At 34.0% G+C, this 19,745-nt stretch overlaps 1 protein-coding gene across 14 annotated transcripts in view; it reads right to left on the bottom strand.

Moving 5' to 3' along the window:
- Nucleotides 1–19,745, bottom strand: part of agla (amylo-alpha-1,6-glucosidase and 4-alpha-glucanotransferase a) — a 54,313-nt gene that overhangs the window by 33,546 nt on the left and 1,022 nt on the right. For 7 of the 14 annotated variants that reach the window (XM_087239859.1, XM_087239852.1, XM_087239860.1 and 4 more), the window contains exons 2-11: nucleotides 19,587–19,732; nucleotides 16,602–16,812; nucleotides 15,390–15,559; nucleotides 13,577–13,780; nucleotides 5,320–5,501; nucleotides 5,133–5,244; nucleotides 1,836–1,962; nucleotides 1,647–1,749; nucleotides 955–1,052; nucleotides 712–851 (exon numbers count right to left, since the gene is read on the bottom strand). In XM_087239859.1, the coding sequence (XP_087095985.1) occupies nucleotides 712–851; nucleotides 955–1,052; nucleotides 1,647–1,749; nucleotides 1,836–1,962; nucleotides 5,133–5,244; nucleotides 5,320–5,501; nucleotides 13,577–13,780; nucleotides 15,390–15,559; nucleotides 16,602–16,812; nucleotides 19,587–19,665 (1,426 nt within the window). In that variant the 5' untranslated portion in view covers nucleotides 19,666–19,732. 14 annotated transcript variants of the gene reach the window in all.

Here is a 19,745-nt window from a genome sequence, read left to right as displayed (position 1 = left end):
TAGTTTGTAAGTAATGCAATACTTAATTTAGAAATGGAAAATAAATCATTAACAAATTATGAAAGTACAGTTGTTAAGCACATTATAAATGTAGTTATAAGTCAAGATTACAGCATTTGTAGCTGCAGTTATAAACTGCATACTAACATCTATTAATTTAGAATTAGTGCTTAACAGATAATGAATTTACTATTTGCTAATGCTTAATAAATGGTTCATAGTGTGTAGTTATTATAAAGTGTTACCAAAGTATATTTTTCACTAAAACAGCTCTTTTAATAGTACATTATTGCAAATGATGTATTTTATTGGTATTGTTATTTTTAATAAGGATAAACAAATAGACCATTTCAATGCGGTGATGCCCATGAAAATTTCCTGCTTGTTGGCAAAGTATTTCATAACTGTAACAAGAGGCAATTTAATCATACATTCCTTTTAAAACAGCTCAGCTACCATAACATTATTTATCAATATGTGAAACTTTTTACATTCTCGGGAGCAGCAGAAATTAAAAATGTTAAACAGGAAATGCATAAGGACCATTGTTATTGTTTACATCCCTCAAAATGATCTTAGGTAAATAAGTGCAAAGAAAGGCTCATATATTCTGTATGTTCCATATGTAAACAACTACATTCACTACAGTATTAAAAAGAAGCATGTTACAAAATTCTGTTAGACATAAGTTAAAAAGAAAGACTGGCAAACCTGGCTCAGCGAAGTTCCTCAAGGGATCGTCCCCCATGACCCACCCGTTGTGGGCCAGGAAGTGACAGGACTTCTCTGGTTGATTAATCAGCTCCAGATCTTGCTCCAAAGTTGTCTCCTCGAATGGGAAAGTGAAATATCTGCATACAAATGAAAATTATATGTACTTATTAAAATTATATACATGCATATCTGTGTGTTTGTGTCTCTAATACATGAAAAAAAAAAAAAAAAACATGAAACCTGGTAACCAGTGGATGTTTCCTGGTGATGGGGCCCAGTTTGGGTCCATGGTCAGCCAGCCTCTCATAGCTTACTGTTCCATCAATGCAATTAGTAGCCTGAAAGTATAGAAATGACATGATGGTACAGACTACACTGTAATTAGAGTTAAAGGTGCAGATTGACAGGTATTGCAGTCTGAATTCAAAATGTAGGAGAGAGTTTTTGTTTTTTCACCTGGACCCAGATTGCCAGATTGACACCAATAAACCAGAAGGGGTAAGCATGCCTGACAATAGAGCCTTATAATACAAGCTGCTCAGCTAATGTTTGCATTTGCAATATTTATATTATTTTCTAATAAAAAAAAAAGTTTTCAGAGGCTGCTACTGTCCTACTATCTGTTTTCATTCATGTCCACAAACATTGAGGCAAGACTGACATTAAATACTTTGTTTTCCATGAGGCCAACCCGGGATATTAAAATATAATTGGGTAAACTGGCAGTTGGCAGAGTTACTCAGGCCAAAACAAAAACAGACATTACCACACTGAACGCTCATTTTCAAAGTAGTATAACTGACTTTTTAGCATTGTTTTACAGATAAACATGTTCACTTAGCATGTTCCTTAAATATCTTTTTATAGAACTTCTGATATCTAAAAGAGTCAAAACGTACAAAAAGCACCCTTAAGTGTAGAGAAAGACTCACCTGCTCCTGGTGGTGCTTTACTTCATGAAACTGCTCCCCATTGAGTTCCTCCAGTTTCCTCCTTAGCCAATTACAGCAGTCTTCAATGGCACCAGGACTGTTTCTATAACATAAATCCAATATATAAGTCGCAAATTGAATACAAAATGCATAATATACAGTCTATGGTTATCGTAAGTTCATACTAACCCATTGGGCACAAAGAGTTCTAGAGCCGTGTTCATGTCCACTGTGTTACCAAAGCGTCTGTACTGAGGGTCTTGAATGATCTTCAGCTGCTTTTTGCCATCAGTCTTGCTGCTGTCTGGTTTGGCTCCTGCATGGACAATATCAAATAAACCACTAAAGACACTAAAAGCCCTCATACTTTAAGCAAAATGAATGGTAATTGTAAAAGTATGGACTTCTGCAGAGTCTAGGCAGAGTTCTGAAATTAATTACAAGTGCAGGATGTTGGTGTTTTTTTTTTTTCACACAACCTGCATAAAAGCCTTGACTACATTTTTTTGACAAACACCAAGTTGGTGTGGTGATTTCTTTGCCATCAGAATCTACATATCTAAGATTTAATCTTAAGCAGATCAATCATAAAGTTGATTTGTAAATCCTTTTTGGTCACTGAAATGCACTTTGCAGCCATTTACATGAGAAAAGATGTGAGGTGCAACATACAGTCTGGAGGTGAAATTCCATTGTTACCCCTAAAAGGGTCTGGGTTTGTTCCACGTGAGTTTATGACACATGGTGCCAGCGTGTCTGCCGGTGAAAGTGACTTTAAGACAATCCAAAGAAAAAAAAAAACACCATCTTTGAACCCCCACACAAACAAAGACACGCACTATTGCAATGGACTCATAGAAATCTCAAAATTTAGCAAAAAGTACATGTAATGTGTTTGTAACTTTTGTATTCTCTTCCTTAATACTCTCTAAATTCTTACACCTGTATATGCCCTTTTCAAGACACTAGACAAACTAAGGGCCCTATTATACACCCGGTGCAATGTGGCGCAAGGCGCGGCGCAACAGTCTTATGCTAGTTTCAGCTTGGCGCAAGAGTCAATTTGAGGTGTTACGCTATACTGTTTAAATAGCAAATGCATTTGCGCTCAGATGTGCGCCCATAGGCGTTCTGGTCTAAAAAGGAAGGCGTTCTGAGGCGCACTGCTGGCGCGTTGCTATTTTGAGAAACTAAAATAGATTTTTTATTAGACCAAAACAAACCCAGTCTAAACTCCAGCGCAGAGTTGCGCCTCGCTTACACACTGCTTAATACGCACAAGAGAGCAATAGGCAAATATATTTACATATGAAAAAGGCTTTTTCAGTTCATTCATAACAATTTGCTTTTGTATAATGTTATTATTAGTAGTATTATTTATTATATCCAAATTTATACTTGTTTTATTAGAAACAAGCTTAGATTTGCCCACCTGTCAGGTTTTAGACCATATGGGGCACAGCATGTGTTTTAGGATATAACTCAGGTTTTTGAACCCACTTCGTTATTATTGTTCATTTATTCGTTTGCTGGAAATTAGAACTGAATTTAGAAATAGTTTTGAAACGAATATTTGTGCTTAACAAACGCAATTAATTATTTATAGAACTAATTGATGTCTGTGCGTAAAGGTTTCCCTATCCACGAGAGCGAAAGTGAAAGTAGATCGTTTACCTCTCATTCTCACGCAGTAGATGCTCTGTTTAACAGTTTTCTGTTAAAAAACTGTTAACTGTTTGCTAGTGAAATGCTCAGTTTTTCCACTTAGACTTACTTTACGTCCTGTAAATAGCAAATGTGCTCATGACGCGACGCAGCTGACTCTTAAAGGGAATGGGAGATGAGACTCTAATTTGTTTATTCTCAAAACACACCTATAACTCATTAAGAAAAGAAACTCAACCCTTTTAGACCATGCGCCACGGCGCAAAGCAGATTTTCCCGTCCTTAAATTAGCAAAAATGCGTTCTGACACGCCCTGAAAGTGTTTGCTCCCTGCGTTTTGGGCTCTGCGCATGGACCGTCAAAATAGAGCCCTAAGAATGCATGAATTATGTTTTATGTATCTAAAAGTGTCAAGTTTGGTGTCATTCTTCTGCATACATAATTCTACAGCTCATGATCTGGGACATAGGATGATAACTTGTATGCTTGGTGTAATGTCAAACCATGGGTTATAGTTTTGTCTGCTTGTCTTGGGATGGTACAGACCAGCAAGGAGGAACAAAGAAAGTTTACCACATGACTTTTCCTCTCACGCCATTGGTCAGTCAGGAGAGACTGGGAGTTATCCGAGCAATACCTTTTAATACCTGTTACAACCCCACGTCATCGCAGAAGGTCGCTGACACAAAGGACGGCCTGTTTCTGTACCTCGTGACTCACCTGAGTCCACGTTTCTTATTTTCCGACAAATTATAACTTAGATAAAAGTTTGCTCAGTACATAAGACTGAGTTAGAGTTAAAACTTCTATTCATCTACTTCACGTAAAGTAGCTATAATTCCATTTTTAATTAAATAAGTAATTACAAGTCATTGTTATATTTATATTGGTAAATTAACTAAAAGTAATTCTGAATATTCATTATTAATAGTAATTTGTTATTATTGATCATTAATATGCATAAATTGAGCTAACTGAGCTACAGAGGGATCTCATTAATTGAAAATAACATTACAAGTTTGTTTCAGTATAAAGGCCGTTTATCATTGACTTGCTGACAAAGACCGTCTTTTTATGTTGTGTTGCGGTCCAATTTAATTCATTATGATGATTCTGCCAGCACTAAGGCGCATCTGAATCTATAATGAGATTTTAAATCAGCAAATTTCACAAGCCACATATGAGGATGCCACATAAAAATACTAGCATCTGAGCGAGCATTTGAATGATTATGTGAGACACTTATTTCAGGGGTTGTAGGATTACATGCTCAGACATCAACTGCAAAATTATCTTTATCCAAAAGCATGTGCTTAATCGCGAACTTACATACATCCCAAAAAGAATCAAATATAAAAACAAATAATGATACATTGTTTGCTACAGTAATATTGCTGTCCAGGTATTTCAAACTCTTTTTAACCCCTAAGAACTTCACTTTTAGAGTTTCAGAGACTCTGAATGGAAAGTTCACCCCAAAATTCTAATTACTGAATCATTTCCTTGTGTTGTTTTAAACATTTATGAGTTTGTTCTTCTGTTAAAGAAAACAAAAGATATTTTGAAGAATGCTAGTTGCTGAGACCCATCAACTTCCATAGTAAGAAGAAACTAGGAACTAGGACTTCCATTAACAAGCATTCTTCAAAATATCTTCTTTTGTGTTTAACAGAAGAAATAAACTCATAAACATTAAATATTTGGAAACACTTTAAGGTGAATAAATAGTGAGATGAAGAGTGAGTAAATAGTGACATAATTGCCCTTTTTGGGTGAACTATGCCTTTAACATGCATGTCTGAGGACCTTCCAGGAACTTACCGCTCTGAAGTAAAGCTCTGAACTGCTCCACCAGCGCCTCTATTTTAACTTGGAAGAATTCCCACAGTTTGATCTTGGGAAACACCTCCTGCCAGAGAACTCCTCGAATGGCCTGGTGGGAAAACAGAAATGAACAGCGCATTATATTTTTCTTTTCTATGGCTTCATCAGTTGCTGAATAGCTTACATGGAGGTGTGGGTGATCCTGGATGAGAGCTGGCAGACCACGATCTTCATATTTGCCATCAGCTATAGCACAGGTGACGTGCCACAGGGCTCTGTCCAGCACCCAGGCCGGTTTCAGATGAGGAGAGTTTACCAGGTTATAACCACACTCTGGATGCTTCTTAATCCATTTGCTGTTAGAAGCTGAGAGAGGAGGGGAAAAAAACAATGGACACTGTCAGACATGAATAAATAAATAAACAAACATGAATGTACAGTTGAAGTCAGAATTATTAGCCCCCCTGAATTATTAGACCGCTTGTTTATTTTTCCCCCCAATTTCTGTTTAACTTAGAGAAGATTTTTAGAACACATTTCTAAACATAATAGTTTTAATTACTCATTTCTAATAACGGATTTATTTAATTTTTGCCATGATGACAGTAAATAATATTTGACTAGATATTTTTCAAGACACTTCTATACAGCTTAAAGTGATATTTAAAGGCTAAACTAGGTTAATTAGGTTAACTAGGCAGGTTAGGGTAATTAGGCAAGTCATTGTATATCGATGGTTTGTTCTGTAAACTATAGAAAAAATGTAGCTTAAAGGGGCTGACAATTTTGACCTTAAAATGTTTTTTTTTTTAAATAAAACTGCTTTCTTTCTAGCCGAAACAAAACAAATAAGACTTTCTCCAGAAGAATAAATATTATCAGACTTACTGTGAAAATTTCCTTGCTCTGTTAAACATCATTTGGGAAATATTTCTGATAAATATTCAAGATTGTTTTATTAGTTTTTTGTTTTCGTTTGTTTTTAGAACAACAGTATCTCCAGCAGAAAAGATATAGCTTGCTTTTATATAGCTATAGCTTTTTTAAAAAAAATCCCAATATTATAAACTTTCAAGGATTTAAGATTATGATGACCATTAGCTGGCAGCTAGCTCTCTGCAACTCTCACATGGTCGCCCACTGAAACTAAGCAGGCCTGCGCCTGGTCAATTCCTGGATGGGAGACCACATAGGAAAGCTATGCTGCTGCCAGGAGTGGTGTTAATGAGACCAGCAGGGGGTGGTCAACCTGTGGTCTGTGTGGGTCCTGATGCCCAGTATAGTGATGGGGACTCTATACTGCTCAGTGAGAGATGAGACAATAAACTGAGGTCCTAACTCTCTGTGGTTGTTAAAAATCCCAGGATGTCCTAGGATTTTATTCCAGCAACCTGGCCAAATTTTGCCACTGTCCATACATCCCCATATCATAATTGGCTTCATCACTCTGTCTCCTCTCCACCAATCAACTGGTGTGTGGTGTGCGGTGTGGTCTGGTGAAATATGCCTGCTGTCACGTCATCCAGGTAGATACTGCACACTAGTGGTTGATAAGGAGATTCCCCCCAATGTGTAAAGCGCTTTGAGTGTCCAGAAAAAAGCACTATATAAAATTATTATTATTATATCCAAAGATACCATTTTAACATGTAAAGAAATCTGTGTTTTTGAAACAAATGAAGACAGCAGAAGTCTATATTCATTTTAATAATTAAGGCTGACATGTTTACTGTAACAAAATATTTAAATGTTTCTTAATATATATATATATATATATATATATATATATATATATATATATATATATATATATATATATATATATATATATATATATTGTGTTCAAAGAGTTTGTTTTTTACCCAAACATTTAAAAATAATATATTTTATAGCAGTAATCACATACAGAGAAAGCATGACATTTTTATCCAAGGTTATCATACCCTAAGAATGTGATACCGAGCCATGCCTAATTTTGCATCAAACATATTAGAATGATTTCAGTAAGATTTTATGATACAGAAGACTCTTAAAATGACTGCTGAAAATTCAGCTTTCAAATTCGAGCAATAAATTAAAATGGAAAAAAATAAAAAAAAATTTCAAATACTGTATGTATGGTTCTTACACCTTTTCTAAAATCAATTTTAAACACTTCCACTGCACAATATGTTGTGTCAGCATCGATATCGCTATTTATAAATGTAAATAGTACATCGCAGGATTTGCAATATCACTTTGGTATTATAATTAACCAAAAACATAGTTCAGAAAACATGCAAAGACTTTCTTTATTTCATCTTTTCTATAGCGCTTTAACAATGTAGATTGTGTCAAAGCAGCTTAACAAAAAAGTTCTAATTTAAACTGTCAGTCCAGTTTTCAGAGTTGTAGTTCAGTTTATTTCAGTTCAGTGCGGTTTAATTTTAACTGCTAAAAATCAAAACACTGAAGAGCAAATCCATCGATGTGCAGCTCCACAAGTCCCAAACCAAGCAAGCCAGTGGCGACAGTGGTGAGGAACAAACTTCACCAAATGACGAAAGTAAAGGAAAAAAAAAACAAAAAAACAGGAGAAACCAGGCTCAGTTGGGCATGACCACTTCTCCTCTGGCCAAACTTCTTGTGCAGAGCTGCAGTCTAAGCAACGGAGGCTGGAGAACGGTTGAAGTCCAACGTGAAGAAGCTGCATGTGTTTAGGCTGCCTATAGGATCAATGCAGCGACTTGTCTGTCACTGGGATCTTTCAAGAATTAGTCTCATGATCTCCAATCCTCATGACTGCCACAGCATCTGCTCATGATACAGCCTGGTCCAGGATTATGGATACCTCTAGAAGTCCTTGATGGTTGGCATCATCTCTTCACAGGTCTTATTATTTATACAACAAAAACTACAGTAGTCAACATTTAAAGTAGATTTTTTTCTTCAAATAAGAATAAAGGTTTTTAGTTTTAGGACAACTTTGATGAAGGTTGTGATCCACTTCCAATGTTGACTACGGTATTCAGTCGTATTTTACATTAGATTATTTAATTTATGTACCTCAGTATTGTTAGATTAGGATTTATCATATTTTATGGAGATGCACTCGCTATCAATGTAAAATATTGAATTCTTCCCAAATAGAGTTGTTTAAAACTAAATTATATTCATATCTCAATATACAGTTGAAGTCAGAATTATAGCCCACTTTGATTTTTTTTTTTTTTTTTATATTTCCCAAATGATGTTTAACAGAGCAAGGACATTTTCACAGTATGTCTGATAATATTTTTTCTTCTGAAAACAATCTTTTTTGTTTTATTTCGGCTAGAATAAAAGCAGTTTTAAATTTTTACAAAACATTTTAGGGACAAAATTAGTAGCCCTTTAGCTAATAATTAGCAAATTTTTTCTCAATAATCTACAGAGCAAACTATCGTTATACAATAACTTGCCTTATTTCCCTAACCTGCCTAGTTAACCTAATTAATCTAGTTAAGCCTTTAAATGTCACTTTAAGCTGTATTCAAGTGTCTTGAAAAATATCTAGTCAAATATTATTTACTGTCATCATGACAAAGTTAAAATAAATCAGTTATTAGAAATGAGTTATTAAAACTATTATGTTTAGAAATGTGTTGAAGAAATCTTCTCTCCGTTAAACAGAAATTGGGGGAAAAAATAAACAAGCCATCTAATAATTCAGAGAGGCTAATAATTCTGACTTCAACTGTTTATGGCAGAAAAAAATATCGCAACGTCAGGTTTTGTTTTTTTCCAATATCGCACTGCCCAAGTAAAAAATTACAATTTTACATACATATACATACAATACTTCATCACATTATATTAGATGGTACTGTATTTGTTCAATTATTTTATAATACAATATAGTAGTGCGTCCATAGAGGCGACCTAGGCGGTAGTGAGGGTGGCATCTCGACAACCGACCCAACTGCCCCACACATCCCTGGCTCCCACCCCCTTTTTCAGTTTCATCTGCGACTTTTACTTTCGGGTTGAGGGTGGCGTGATCGTCGTTTGACTTAAGCGCCAGTTTAGCTTGCTCCGACCCATAGATATATACATGAAAATATCTAAGGCTCCAGCCCTGATGGCATGTTTAACCCAAGCCCAACATTGAATAACTGTTATTTACTCACTTTATTAAGATTTTACAAATTTATTTACATAGTTAATTATTATTACCTATTTAGTAAGATATATTATCAGAAAAACAACACAACTGCATTTACAAGCAGTTCCAAGCACTTTATCCAAAATTCAAGCCCTATTACAAACTTGAAAACATTAGACTAGAATATCATAACAGCAAATATAACAGCAATTATGTTGTTTTTGCTGTATATAAAATTAAACAAATTGAGCTTTGTTGAGTATTTTTGTTAATATTGGTTTAGCATTTTGGTTTAATTTTGATTATCAGATTCCTAATGTGGATATAAACTTTGGATATGGGCTTTTGGAGATCTGTTTTGCAGAAATATAGCAATATATTAACTGATTAAAATAAATAAATTAAATAAAAACAAATCTTTTTAATGTGGTGTATACATTTATACCACACTGGACTACACACAGCTCCAGATAAGGCATTACACACACACTCCCTGACCTTTAGCTGCGCTGAGCTCCGGTAGAAACACTGAACTATGAACTTTGCTTTCTATGAAGCCTGCCTACTCTGTGCACAGTGAGAAAACTAAAACAAAGAAAAGGTCTAATTCTCCTGCACTCAGAAGTCAGTAAACAATAGTCTTCTCTAAACCTCAAGCCATAGACACTGCGTCTGAATGAACATGTTAAAAGTTTCTCTTTAGTATTCTGCTCACATATAGAGTCTTGCTAGCAGCACCAAACAACAGCTGAACCACAGCACAGTGCTACAGTACACAAGACAGGCCAAATGTTGCACCGATAGCTCTGTAAATAAACTATTTTTAGAACAGAAGTCAATGCAAAGGCTTTCAGTTGGGGGCTTACAGAAGATTACAGCCAGTCACTTTGGAGTTGTGGCCTTTTCCAAAGGAGAAGAGAAGAACCCACTACAACTGGATACTACAAACGCATAACTGACATGCAATACTTTTTGGGCGAGTACTGTGAGTGTGGTACTAAATTGTTTATTAAATTCGCCAATTCTTCTTTAAATAAACATGATGCTAATACATAAATAAATTTAAAAAGTTTAAAAAAAGTATAAAATATCTCAAAACCTAATCCACCTTTTCCCTACGCCCCATGATTCTTTTCAAGAGTTCACACTTAGCCAATGATCTATCAAAGCTTGTTTGGCATGCTGTCCCGGGAGAGAGCCCCGAGCTCAAGGGATCCTCGAGCCCGGGGCTCCCCCCCGTTCGCAGAGCTGGAGGGGAGCCTGAGCTTGGTGGATCTCAGAACTCCCCGACTGCGATAGCTAAGGGAACATCTGAGAAGGGGCTAGAGAGTGCATGGTTCTTGAGCGTGATGTATGTCTTTAGATGGTGGGAGGAAACCGGAGAGCCCGGGGAAAACCCACGCGAACACGGGGAGAACATACGAACTCCTCACAGAAACTCCCACCGGCTAGGCGAAACTAGGCCAGTGGTGTTCTTGCTGTGAGGCTCTCAGTGCTAACCACTGGGCCACCGTGCCGCCCAATCAAATGTCAAGGAGGAGAATAGGGGAGGAAGGGGGGTTTCTTCCAAACGAAGATAATGTGGACTGAAAACTGCAGTTCTTTATAGTAGCTTAAGGCTCATATGATTGGAAGATAATGATTAGCTAATACGAGACCGGCCGTGATAAATCATAAGCACGTGATCCTCTTGAAATTAGTTTATAAACAAACTTCACTTCGTGAATTATGGAATGCCATTATAAAATTGCAGCTTTCAAGATCTGGTTTCTTTAAAAATCCATGATCTTGGTTGGCACCAATAACCTAGTGGTTAACCTATTAGCCAGCAATCACTTTTGGGGACTTACCTACCTAACTTTAAATAGTAACAGTTCTTGAACCCAGTGAACTACAAACAAAAATGTGTATGATTGGAAGAGGACACTTTGAATTTTAAAAAATATAAAAAGTTATACATCATAAAGTAATGAGAAAAATATATATTGTGCTAAAATGTTTTACTCAATATTTGTTTTGCCTTGAAAGCCAAGTGTCTCATTATATTTCAAATTTGATGAAGAAAGCATGCACATTGAGATTTCTGCAAAAAAGGTTTCTGAGGTTATTTCAGTGTCCTTCTGTCCCTCACCGTCAGAGGCACTTTCTCAAAAATGACCTTCTCAAACTAAAACACTAACATTCCTGAATAATTTGGTTTACAACTACAGTTCATGTATCTTTGGAAAGAAGACACTTTGGGCTTTATTATACATCATTTAGAGTTTATAATGCTAAAAATGAAAAAAAGTTAAAGATGCTTATCATAAACAAATATATGAAATGAATCCTGGAGCAATCCAGAAAAGTAATAGGTCAACATATAGCACCGTGGTGCTCACAGCGACCTGAGTTCAATTCCCGGCTCAAGGTCCTTTGCTGATACTTCCCCTATCTCTCCTCCCAATGCTTTCCTGTCTGTAACATCCACAGTCCTGTCCCAAAAATAGGTGAAATAAACACTAAAAAAAAATGACATTAAAAAAAATGTATGATCTTGACTGCCTGACTGAGATATGATATAAAGTGTGTCTCAGACAAGACAAGAACCACTGAATTAAATTCCATTTTTCAGCGTCATGTCTTTAAAATACAGAAATTTATTTTACCACATATTTTCATCTCTTCATTTACTTAATGAACAGCTAAATAAATGCGTACGTCTATTTAACTGATTATAATATAATTAAATTACATTATTAAAGCTGTAAAAGGAGCCTTATGAAATTAAAACTTCACTTCAACCTTTAAGTAAAAGTTTATCAGTGACTGAAAAACACGCGCTGTGCATATAGCTCATTTACATTAAACTGTAAACAAGTGAAATGTTTTAACAACTGGGTACAGTGAGGTGTCATTATTCTCCTCACAATTTATTTATCTTATTTGATTTCACAAATTACTTTCGGCAATAACCCCCAAAACTCAAACAATCCTTTCTGAAGCAATATTACAGATGTGCTAAATATTACTATACTGTATTATACATTATAATACTGTACTGTAGGGCAGTGTTTTTTAACCACGCTCCTGGATGACCGCAAACACAGCATGTGTTGGGTGTCTCCTTTGTTTGTCACATCCATTTCAGGTCTTTCAGATTCTGCTAATGAGCTGAATCAGGTGTGTTTGGTTAAAAAGACATGGGCTGCGTCTGAAACCGCCTACTACTCAGTAGGTACTGCATTTGAATTGAAACGTACTACTCGGCCATTCTAAAAATACGTTCTATACAGTATGAATGAGAGTAGAATAAATATAATTCAAATGTAATACATCCGCCATTTTGTCATGATCACGTGACCTACCCTGGTGAGTTGTGTCACTTCACCCCCATTCATGAATTCTCTCTTGGGGTATCATGGGATAGCGCAGAATGCATAAGATGCGCACTTCAGAATCTCGCTGGGCGTAGTAGGTCATGTGGGTACTTTTCCCATACTGATTTTTGAATTCTATGAATTCGGCAATACTACTCAGCTAGCATACTGATTTTAGCACACTATATATTATGGAAGTATGCGGTTTCAAACGCAGCCATGGAAAATCTGCAGAGCTAGTGATCCTCCAGGAACGTGGTTGAGAAACACTGCTGTAGGGAATACAAAGAGAAAATAGACTGGAGGAACAAAACACACTCAGAAACGCTTTAGCCGCAGGTGTAAAGCACAAAGCCAAACGCATAAACTCTCATTTAGTTTTCACAATGAACAGTTGAAGGCAAATGTATTAGTCCTACTGCACTTATAATTATATCAATGTCTTATAATTTATATATTTACCATTATATTTTAAGTTCAGTATTTTTAGTCCTCTGAATTTTTTTTTTAATTAGCAACAAAACAAACCATTGTTGTCCAATGACTTGTTTAGTTAACCTAATTTACTTAGTTAAGCCTTTAAATAGCACTTTTAGCTGAATACTAATCTCTTGTAAAATAACTTGTTAATTTATGTACTGTCATCATAACAAAGACAAAAAAATATAGTTATCATAAAGTAGTTATTTAAACTATTATGTTTTAAAATAAAAATAAAAAAAATCTCTGTTCACTTGGGAAATATTTGAAATTTTTTTTATTTCTAATCACTTAAACTGCCTTAAACTGTATATGGATTATACGCAGCACAACCTTATTATTTAAAATGATTAGTTTCAGTTCTTTTGAATGGAACTTTGCCAAACAGGAAGTACAGCACATCATTTAACACACAGTATTCATGTTTTGAAAAAGATGAATAGAAAAGATTGTATATAAAAAAAAAAATAAACACACACCTGTATGATTATAAACCACATCCGTGATGCAAAGCATATTCCACTCATTCTTTAGCTTCTCCACCAGGTTGCCAGCATCTGTCCAGGTGTACGTTTGTCCCGAAGGAGAGAAGTCTGGGTTGAGCTCCAGCTGATCTGCCAGAGAGTAACAGGAGCGAGACTCACCCAGCGTCTGCAGTGGTGTAAAGTGAATCATGTTGTACCCTAAAAAAATATTAAATCAGTTACATTGAATAATAAATAATCAAGTATTTCAGTTATATATCCAATTGATGTTAATTTTTTTTTATGCAATTCTTGGGCTGGGCATATAATCAAAAAGTAATCAAAATCGACATTCAGAATTTATAATCGGTCAAATTTTTCCTGGTCCTTTATTTTTTCAATTACTTTTCCTACTATGTGTGGAGTCACGTGACCCCGCTCTGTTAAGCATTAACCATTTCAGTATTAATGTTATTATATTATTTATTACATCCAGAACTGTTAAGAGCGTCTGTGCTCCGCGTATGATACCTTCAAACTCCATCACACACTTATTGCATGACGGCATTTGTCTGTTCTTAAATCATTTATTAGATAAGGAAAAAAATTCAGGCAGATTCTCCTACCTCAATAAATTCTGTTTTTACTTAAGATACTTGGCGCCAGTTAATCAGGAAGTGACGACTTTGTTCGCTTTGATTCATTGGATGGAAGCAGTGCTCAATTTGCACGTCTTTTATGCGATAATCCAGTTTTGCTCATAAATTTGATTTGTGTCTTTGAATGGAAAGTGTGTATGAGTGTAAGTATGAGTGTAAAAAAATGACAAAAGAAATGACAATACTTCAAGATATCAGTAATCATATCAGTCAGTACCAAAAATTAAATGATTTGTTTTGGAATTGTTCTAGAAAAAGGTATGAAAACCTAATAAACTAACCAGATCAGGAAACTAGATGTCATACAGCTTGTTCTCTTGATTTGTGCTTATGTGAAAGTGCCCTAAATCTAATTAAGTAGAAAAAGATATTTCTCACATGAGATTATAATCCTGTTTCTTGGGATTTGTAATTTAATATTAGTGATTTTTCATTTTAATCTTCATCTAAAAAGGCATATTGCTGATTGCTGGAAATGCTATTAAAAATGTATCTCTACATTGATAAGCTTTACTGTTAAAATTTTCGGTCCCACTGTATATTAAGTGTCTTTAACTACTAAGTACTTACATCAAAAAATAAATACAATGTATTTACTGTGTTTATAATGTATTTGAGAGCACTTGTAGTGCTTTTAAGTTGTGATAAAGGTTGGGTTATGGACAGGTTTGGTGGCATGGGGAGGTTTAAGGGTGGGTTAAGGTGTAAGGGGTGGTCAACAGTGTATTTACAAATGTAATTACAAAAGTTAATAACAGATGTAATTACATCCATGTATTTAATCAAGCATAAGTACAGAGTAAATACATGTATTTACACAATAAGTACATTGTAACAAACTATTAATTCCTGTGTAAGTACATATTAGTTAAGGCCACTTAATATAAAGTGGGACCAAATTTTCAAGTAATGCATAATTATATGCTGTCATAATTCTGAAATTACACAGTGAAATCATTCAGTTAAGTGCTTGACTAACTTGTACTGACTTAACCTATTTACATTATTTGTTGAGTTTCAGCATGGTTATTGATTTGTGCATGAAAACAAATAAACTGCAGAGAAAGAGATAAGAGAAGTTCAAATCTAGCTAAACAGTTCAAGTTGAACATTAAATAATTGAGAAGCAGTACTGTTTAACTAATACATTAGCGCAGACCGTCTCTTACCTGCCTCTTTGGCGACCCTTAGCCTGTCTGACCACTCATCCAGGGGCCCGAGGCATTTGGAAAGGTATGTCTGAATAGTGATGCAGTCCAGGGGCAAGACATGGTTATCTGCTCCTACCCTGAGCACTGGGTCCACCACAATATATCCACCACCAGACTTCTCATCACCACTGAAGAATAACAAAATATTCAGAATAAATGAGCAAGCACATGTTGTGAAGCTTTAACAAACAAATAAATAACGTAGAATATGTTTTTTTTATTAACCAATCACCTGTGATAGTTCCACACCTACTTTTTTCCCTCACTGAATTTTTTTTGATTTGTGTTGCTAAATACTTATATTGCTTTTTAATTGAAAAAAAAAACAAACAAAAAAAAAACATTTAAGTAATTTAGAAATATGATCATGGTGGAATTTTTGCTTTATTAGCTTTGAAGAATTTTTTTTAAAATATTCTAATATATTTTAAATGTATATATGTTTCTTTATTTAAACAGATAAAAACCCATTGAGATCGAAATCTCATTTACAAGGGTGACCTAGCCAAGAGGCCCGCAACACATGACTTATAAAAAAATATTAAAATAAATAAATAAATAATAATAAATAGAAATTTAAGATAATATAAAAAATACAGTTTAGTTGTTCATCTATACCACATTACAATACTGTTGTTGCTTGTGAAAAAAAGATAGAGCAAAAAGATTTGATTGGGATGATCTCAGATATTTTAAGTTCAGACTTAAGAGTATTCCAGGATATATAATTTAAAAAGAAATTGTTCAAAAAGTTATAATAATAAATGAGCAAGCACATGTTGTGCAGTTTTAACAACAAAAAAGCAGAATTTATGTTATTTTATTAAAGTAATTAAGCAATTATCTGTGATAATTTAATCACTGAAATATTTTTTCCTCATAATAAAGTTTTTAATTTGTGTTGCTAAGTACTTATATTGTTTGTTGTTTTAATTCATTTGAATTATTTAAAACCATTTAAATAATTCAGATGTAGTTAAGATCATGGTGGAAATTTCGCTTTATTAGTATTGAAGAATTTTTTTATACATATATTCTAATATTGTACATCTTAAATGTTTAATTTAAAAATAGAATAGCAAAAAAAATATTAAATGAGCAAGCACATATGTAGTTTTAACCCAATAAAAATTTTGAATATATGTTATTTATTTTATCAAGGTGACTCACCCGTGGCCAAAATAATACTGGTATGAGCCTGAAATCTTGAGGTCAAGTGTGCAGAACTTGTCTGAATCATCTTCTCTTGCAGTAGGGTTAATCCAGTCTAATGCATGAAATTTTTGGCGATCAAAGCGCTCGCCTTCTGTGGGGTAGTTGGTGTAAACACGCACATGTTTCCCCTGAAGAGTGGGACCCAGACGAAATTGGAGCTCAAACCCTGAGGACAAACACAACAAAAGGTACACTTCACAAAACAAGACTTTGTTCATTTGGGGTTAAAATAATTTATTCATTTATAAAAGTGATGATGGAAATTGTACCCCAAACATGACACTGGCAAAAGTATTTTTTCAAATCAAACACTTAAAAAATATTTATTCATACAAATATGCGTTTCAACAACTTGTGCAAAATAATATTCCAAGCTAAAATCGTTATGACAGCATTTTAATAGGTTTCATAATGCATTGAATGCTTTTATAGGTTTTTTCTTCACAAAAAGTGAATGACATTTAATAATGTCTAATGGCATGCCCTTAAATCAAAAACAAACTAAAATTTTCTTTATTCTTTTGGACACAAAGAGCCAACAAATATGATCACTCTCCTATGAGGTACACCCAGGGGCAGATTTAGTGATTCGGGAACCCTAAGCAATTCCAGCCATGGGGCCCAAAAATTCAAAAATGCACCTTTTATACTTTTTTTTTAGTTTTTTTTTTCTTATATCACTCAATCACTCCTTTTCGACAATTTGTCTTAATGCAAAATATTAATAACAACATGTAAAGCATCTTGTAAAACCTTTTAAATGATTTGTTTTCTTAACATGAATTCATAAAAAAAAAAAAAAAAAAATATATATATATATATATATATATATATATATATATATATATATATATATATATATATATATATATATATATATACTATTTCGCTTTTAATATGAAATCTTTACCTAATTTGACTGCTGGACTTTATGATTCACTCATCAAACAAAATATGATAGAAAATGATGTTATGTATAATTTATAGGTATAATTTATACTTGTAGGTATTTATTTGGGGGCCCTCAGATTTCCTGGGGCCCCAAGTGGCCACTTATTTTGCTTATTGGTTAAATCTGCCACTGGGTATACCTACCTTAAAAAGCATTTAGTTTCTTGCAGAAAGACTCGATTTATACACAGAATATGGGTCTAAAATGTTCATAAAATGTTTTCTACTTATTTTTATTTTCATAATATAAAATTTAGAGTATTTAATTTAGATATTTATTATTTAAAATAAAACGTACTTAATGGGCTATATGCACACAAACTTTTAATTTTCAGCCAGGCAGCCCTGGGCTTCCGATGAACTGCCTTTTTCCATTACAAAATTGTCATGTTTAAGATCTGATTTCTTTAAAAATCAGCCATCTTCACAGCCTGTTAGATATACGATATAAAGTGGGTATCAGGCCAAACATCAAGCACTGAATTAAATTCTATTTCCCTCCGCCATGTCTATATTAAAAGACAGTTTATTTTACCCCAGTATTTTCAATGGAATTTCTGCGCTAGCCTTTTGCTACTGAGGCTAGTGGTTATGACGGTCTTTTATCTCGTTTTACGCTTTAACAACTAAATGAATGCTTAAGTCTATTTAACTGAATGTATTGTAATTACTTTACAACATTGATGCTGTAAAAACAGCCTTGTGTAATTGAAAAGTCACATTAAGCTTTCACCGGAAGCATATCGTTGGCTTTAAAACTCAAGCTGTGCATAGAGCCCATTGCATTTTTTGTTTATTTTGTAATTATCTGATTGACTGATTTATATATTTGTTTCAGTTATTACAAATGTATGACCGTTTAATAAAACATTGGATTATTTTAATTTGATTTATTAAATGATCCATTCAATATTTTATATTTATTTTAACATTTCCTCAAATAACTTTGGATTTCCCTGCAGTTTGAATATTCCTGTTATAGAGGATTAATATTGGACATAATCCTATCCTATAACATGAAGTTAGTTTTAAAAGGAAAAAAAATAGTTTTAGATGTTATTAAGGTTTTACCATGTTTATGATAAAAACTGTTGGCTAGTGTATAGGATGAATGTAAAAAGTCTAGAGAAGTCTCATGAATATGTTAGATATTATAAAACTATATGTCATATCAGTTAATCTCTTATTAGAAAGTTCCACAAATCTCATGAAATGGAATAAAAAATAAAATAAATGTATCCCAATTAAAGCTCTGCTATTGGCAGTGCAGCCATATTACAGTGGTGGTAACAGATAACAACACTGTAATAGTGTATTCTGTGTCCTTTCACAGTAATGATTAATTAGAAATAATTACACCATGGCATTGACATGCTACTTCAAATTAATGTTCTTTTTACTTTAGAAGAGTATTATTTTAAAGAAGGGGGGAAATGCTACCCAAAAATGATAATGATTATATATATATATATATATATATATATATATATATATATATATATATATATATATATATATATATATATATATATATATATATATATATATATATATATAACATTGACTAGATTACAGAAGCAAAGCATTTTCCACTAGACTAAACTTTTTTCTCTTCAAATGAGTAATTAGACAAAGTTTATTCACCTCTTTTGGTTGATTAAAAGCATCTGAGGATATGAATACTTTATAATATGAGACAAAGACTTCTACAAAACAAAATACAAACAAAATTAATTTGCTTATTCCATGAATTCCATTCATTATCAGCAAGCAGGGGCAATGTCATCACATTATTCAGTGCCAATCTCTTCTGCTATTTATTAGTGCATGAATGGATATAAAGATATTCAACAAAGTTGGCTCCTGTGAGCCCCATAGCATCTATAAATAACCACAAACGTTCCGCACGTAAACGACTGGTCATAAAATATCACACAACAACACACTGTCAGGACAACGTACTGGGTCAAAATATGATGAAATACTTGCCTTGGTCCAGACGGAAGAGAGTCCTGTCGAGTTTCTCCATGTCATTGAGGACCATCACTCTTGTTTGTTTAGCTGTCATGATGCCCTCCTTATTTTAGCACGTCCTTAATACAACGGAGAGCAAAAAATCATCAGGACCCCCTCCACTGAAAATTAAGC

The sequence above is a fragment of the Danio rerio genome, chromosome 2 (assembly GCF_052040795.2).
Source record: "Danio rerio strain M-AB ecotype USA chromosome 2, GRCz13ab, whole genome shotgun sequence".
NCBI lineage: Eukaryota > Metazoa > Chordata > Actinopteri > Cypriniformes > Danionidae > Danio > Danio rerio.
This window is presented reverse-complemented; position numbering and strand designations above follow the sequence as displayed.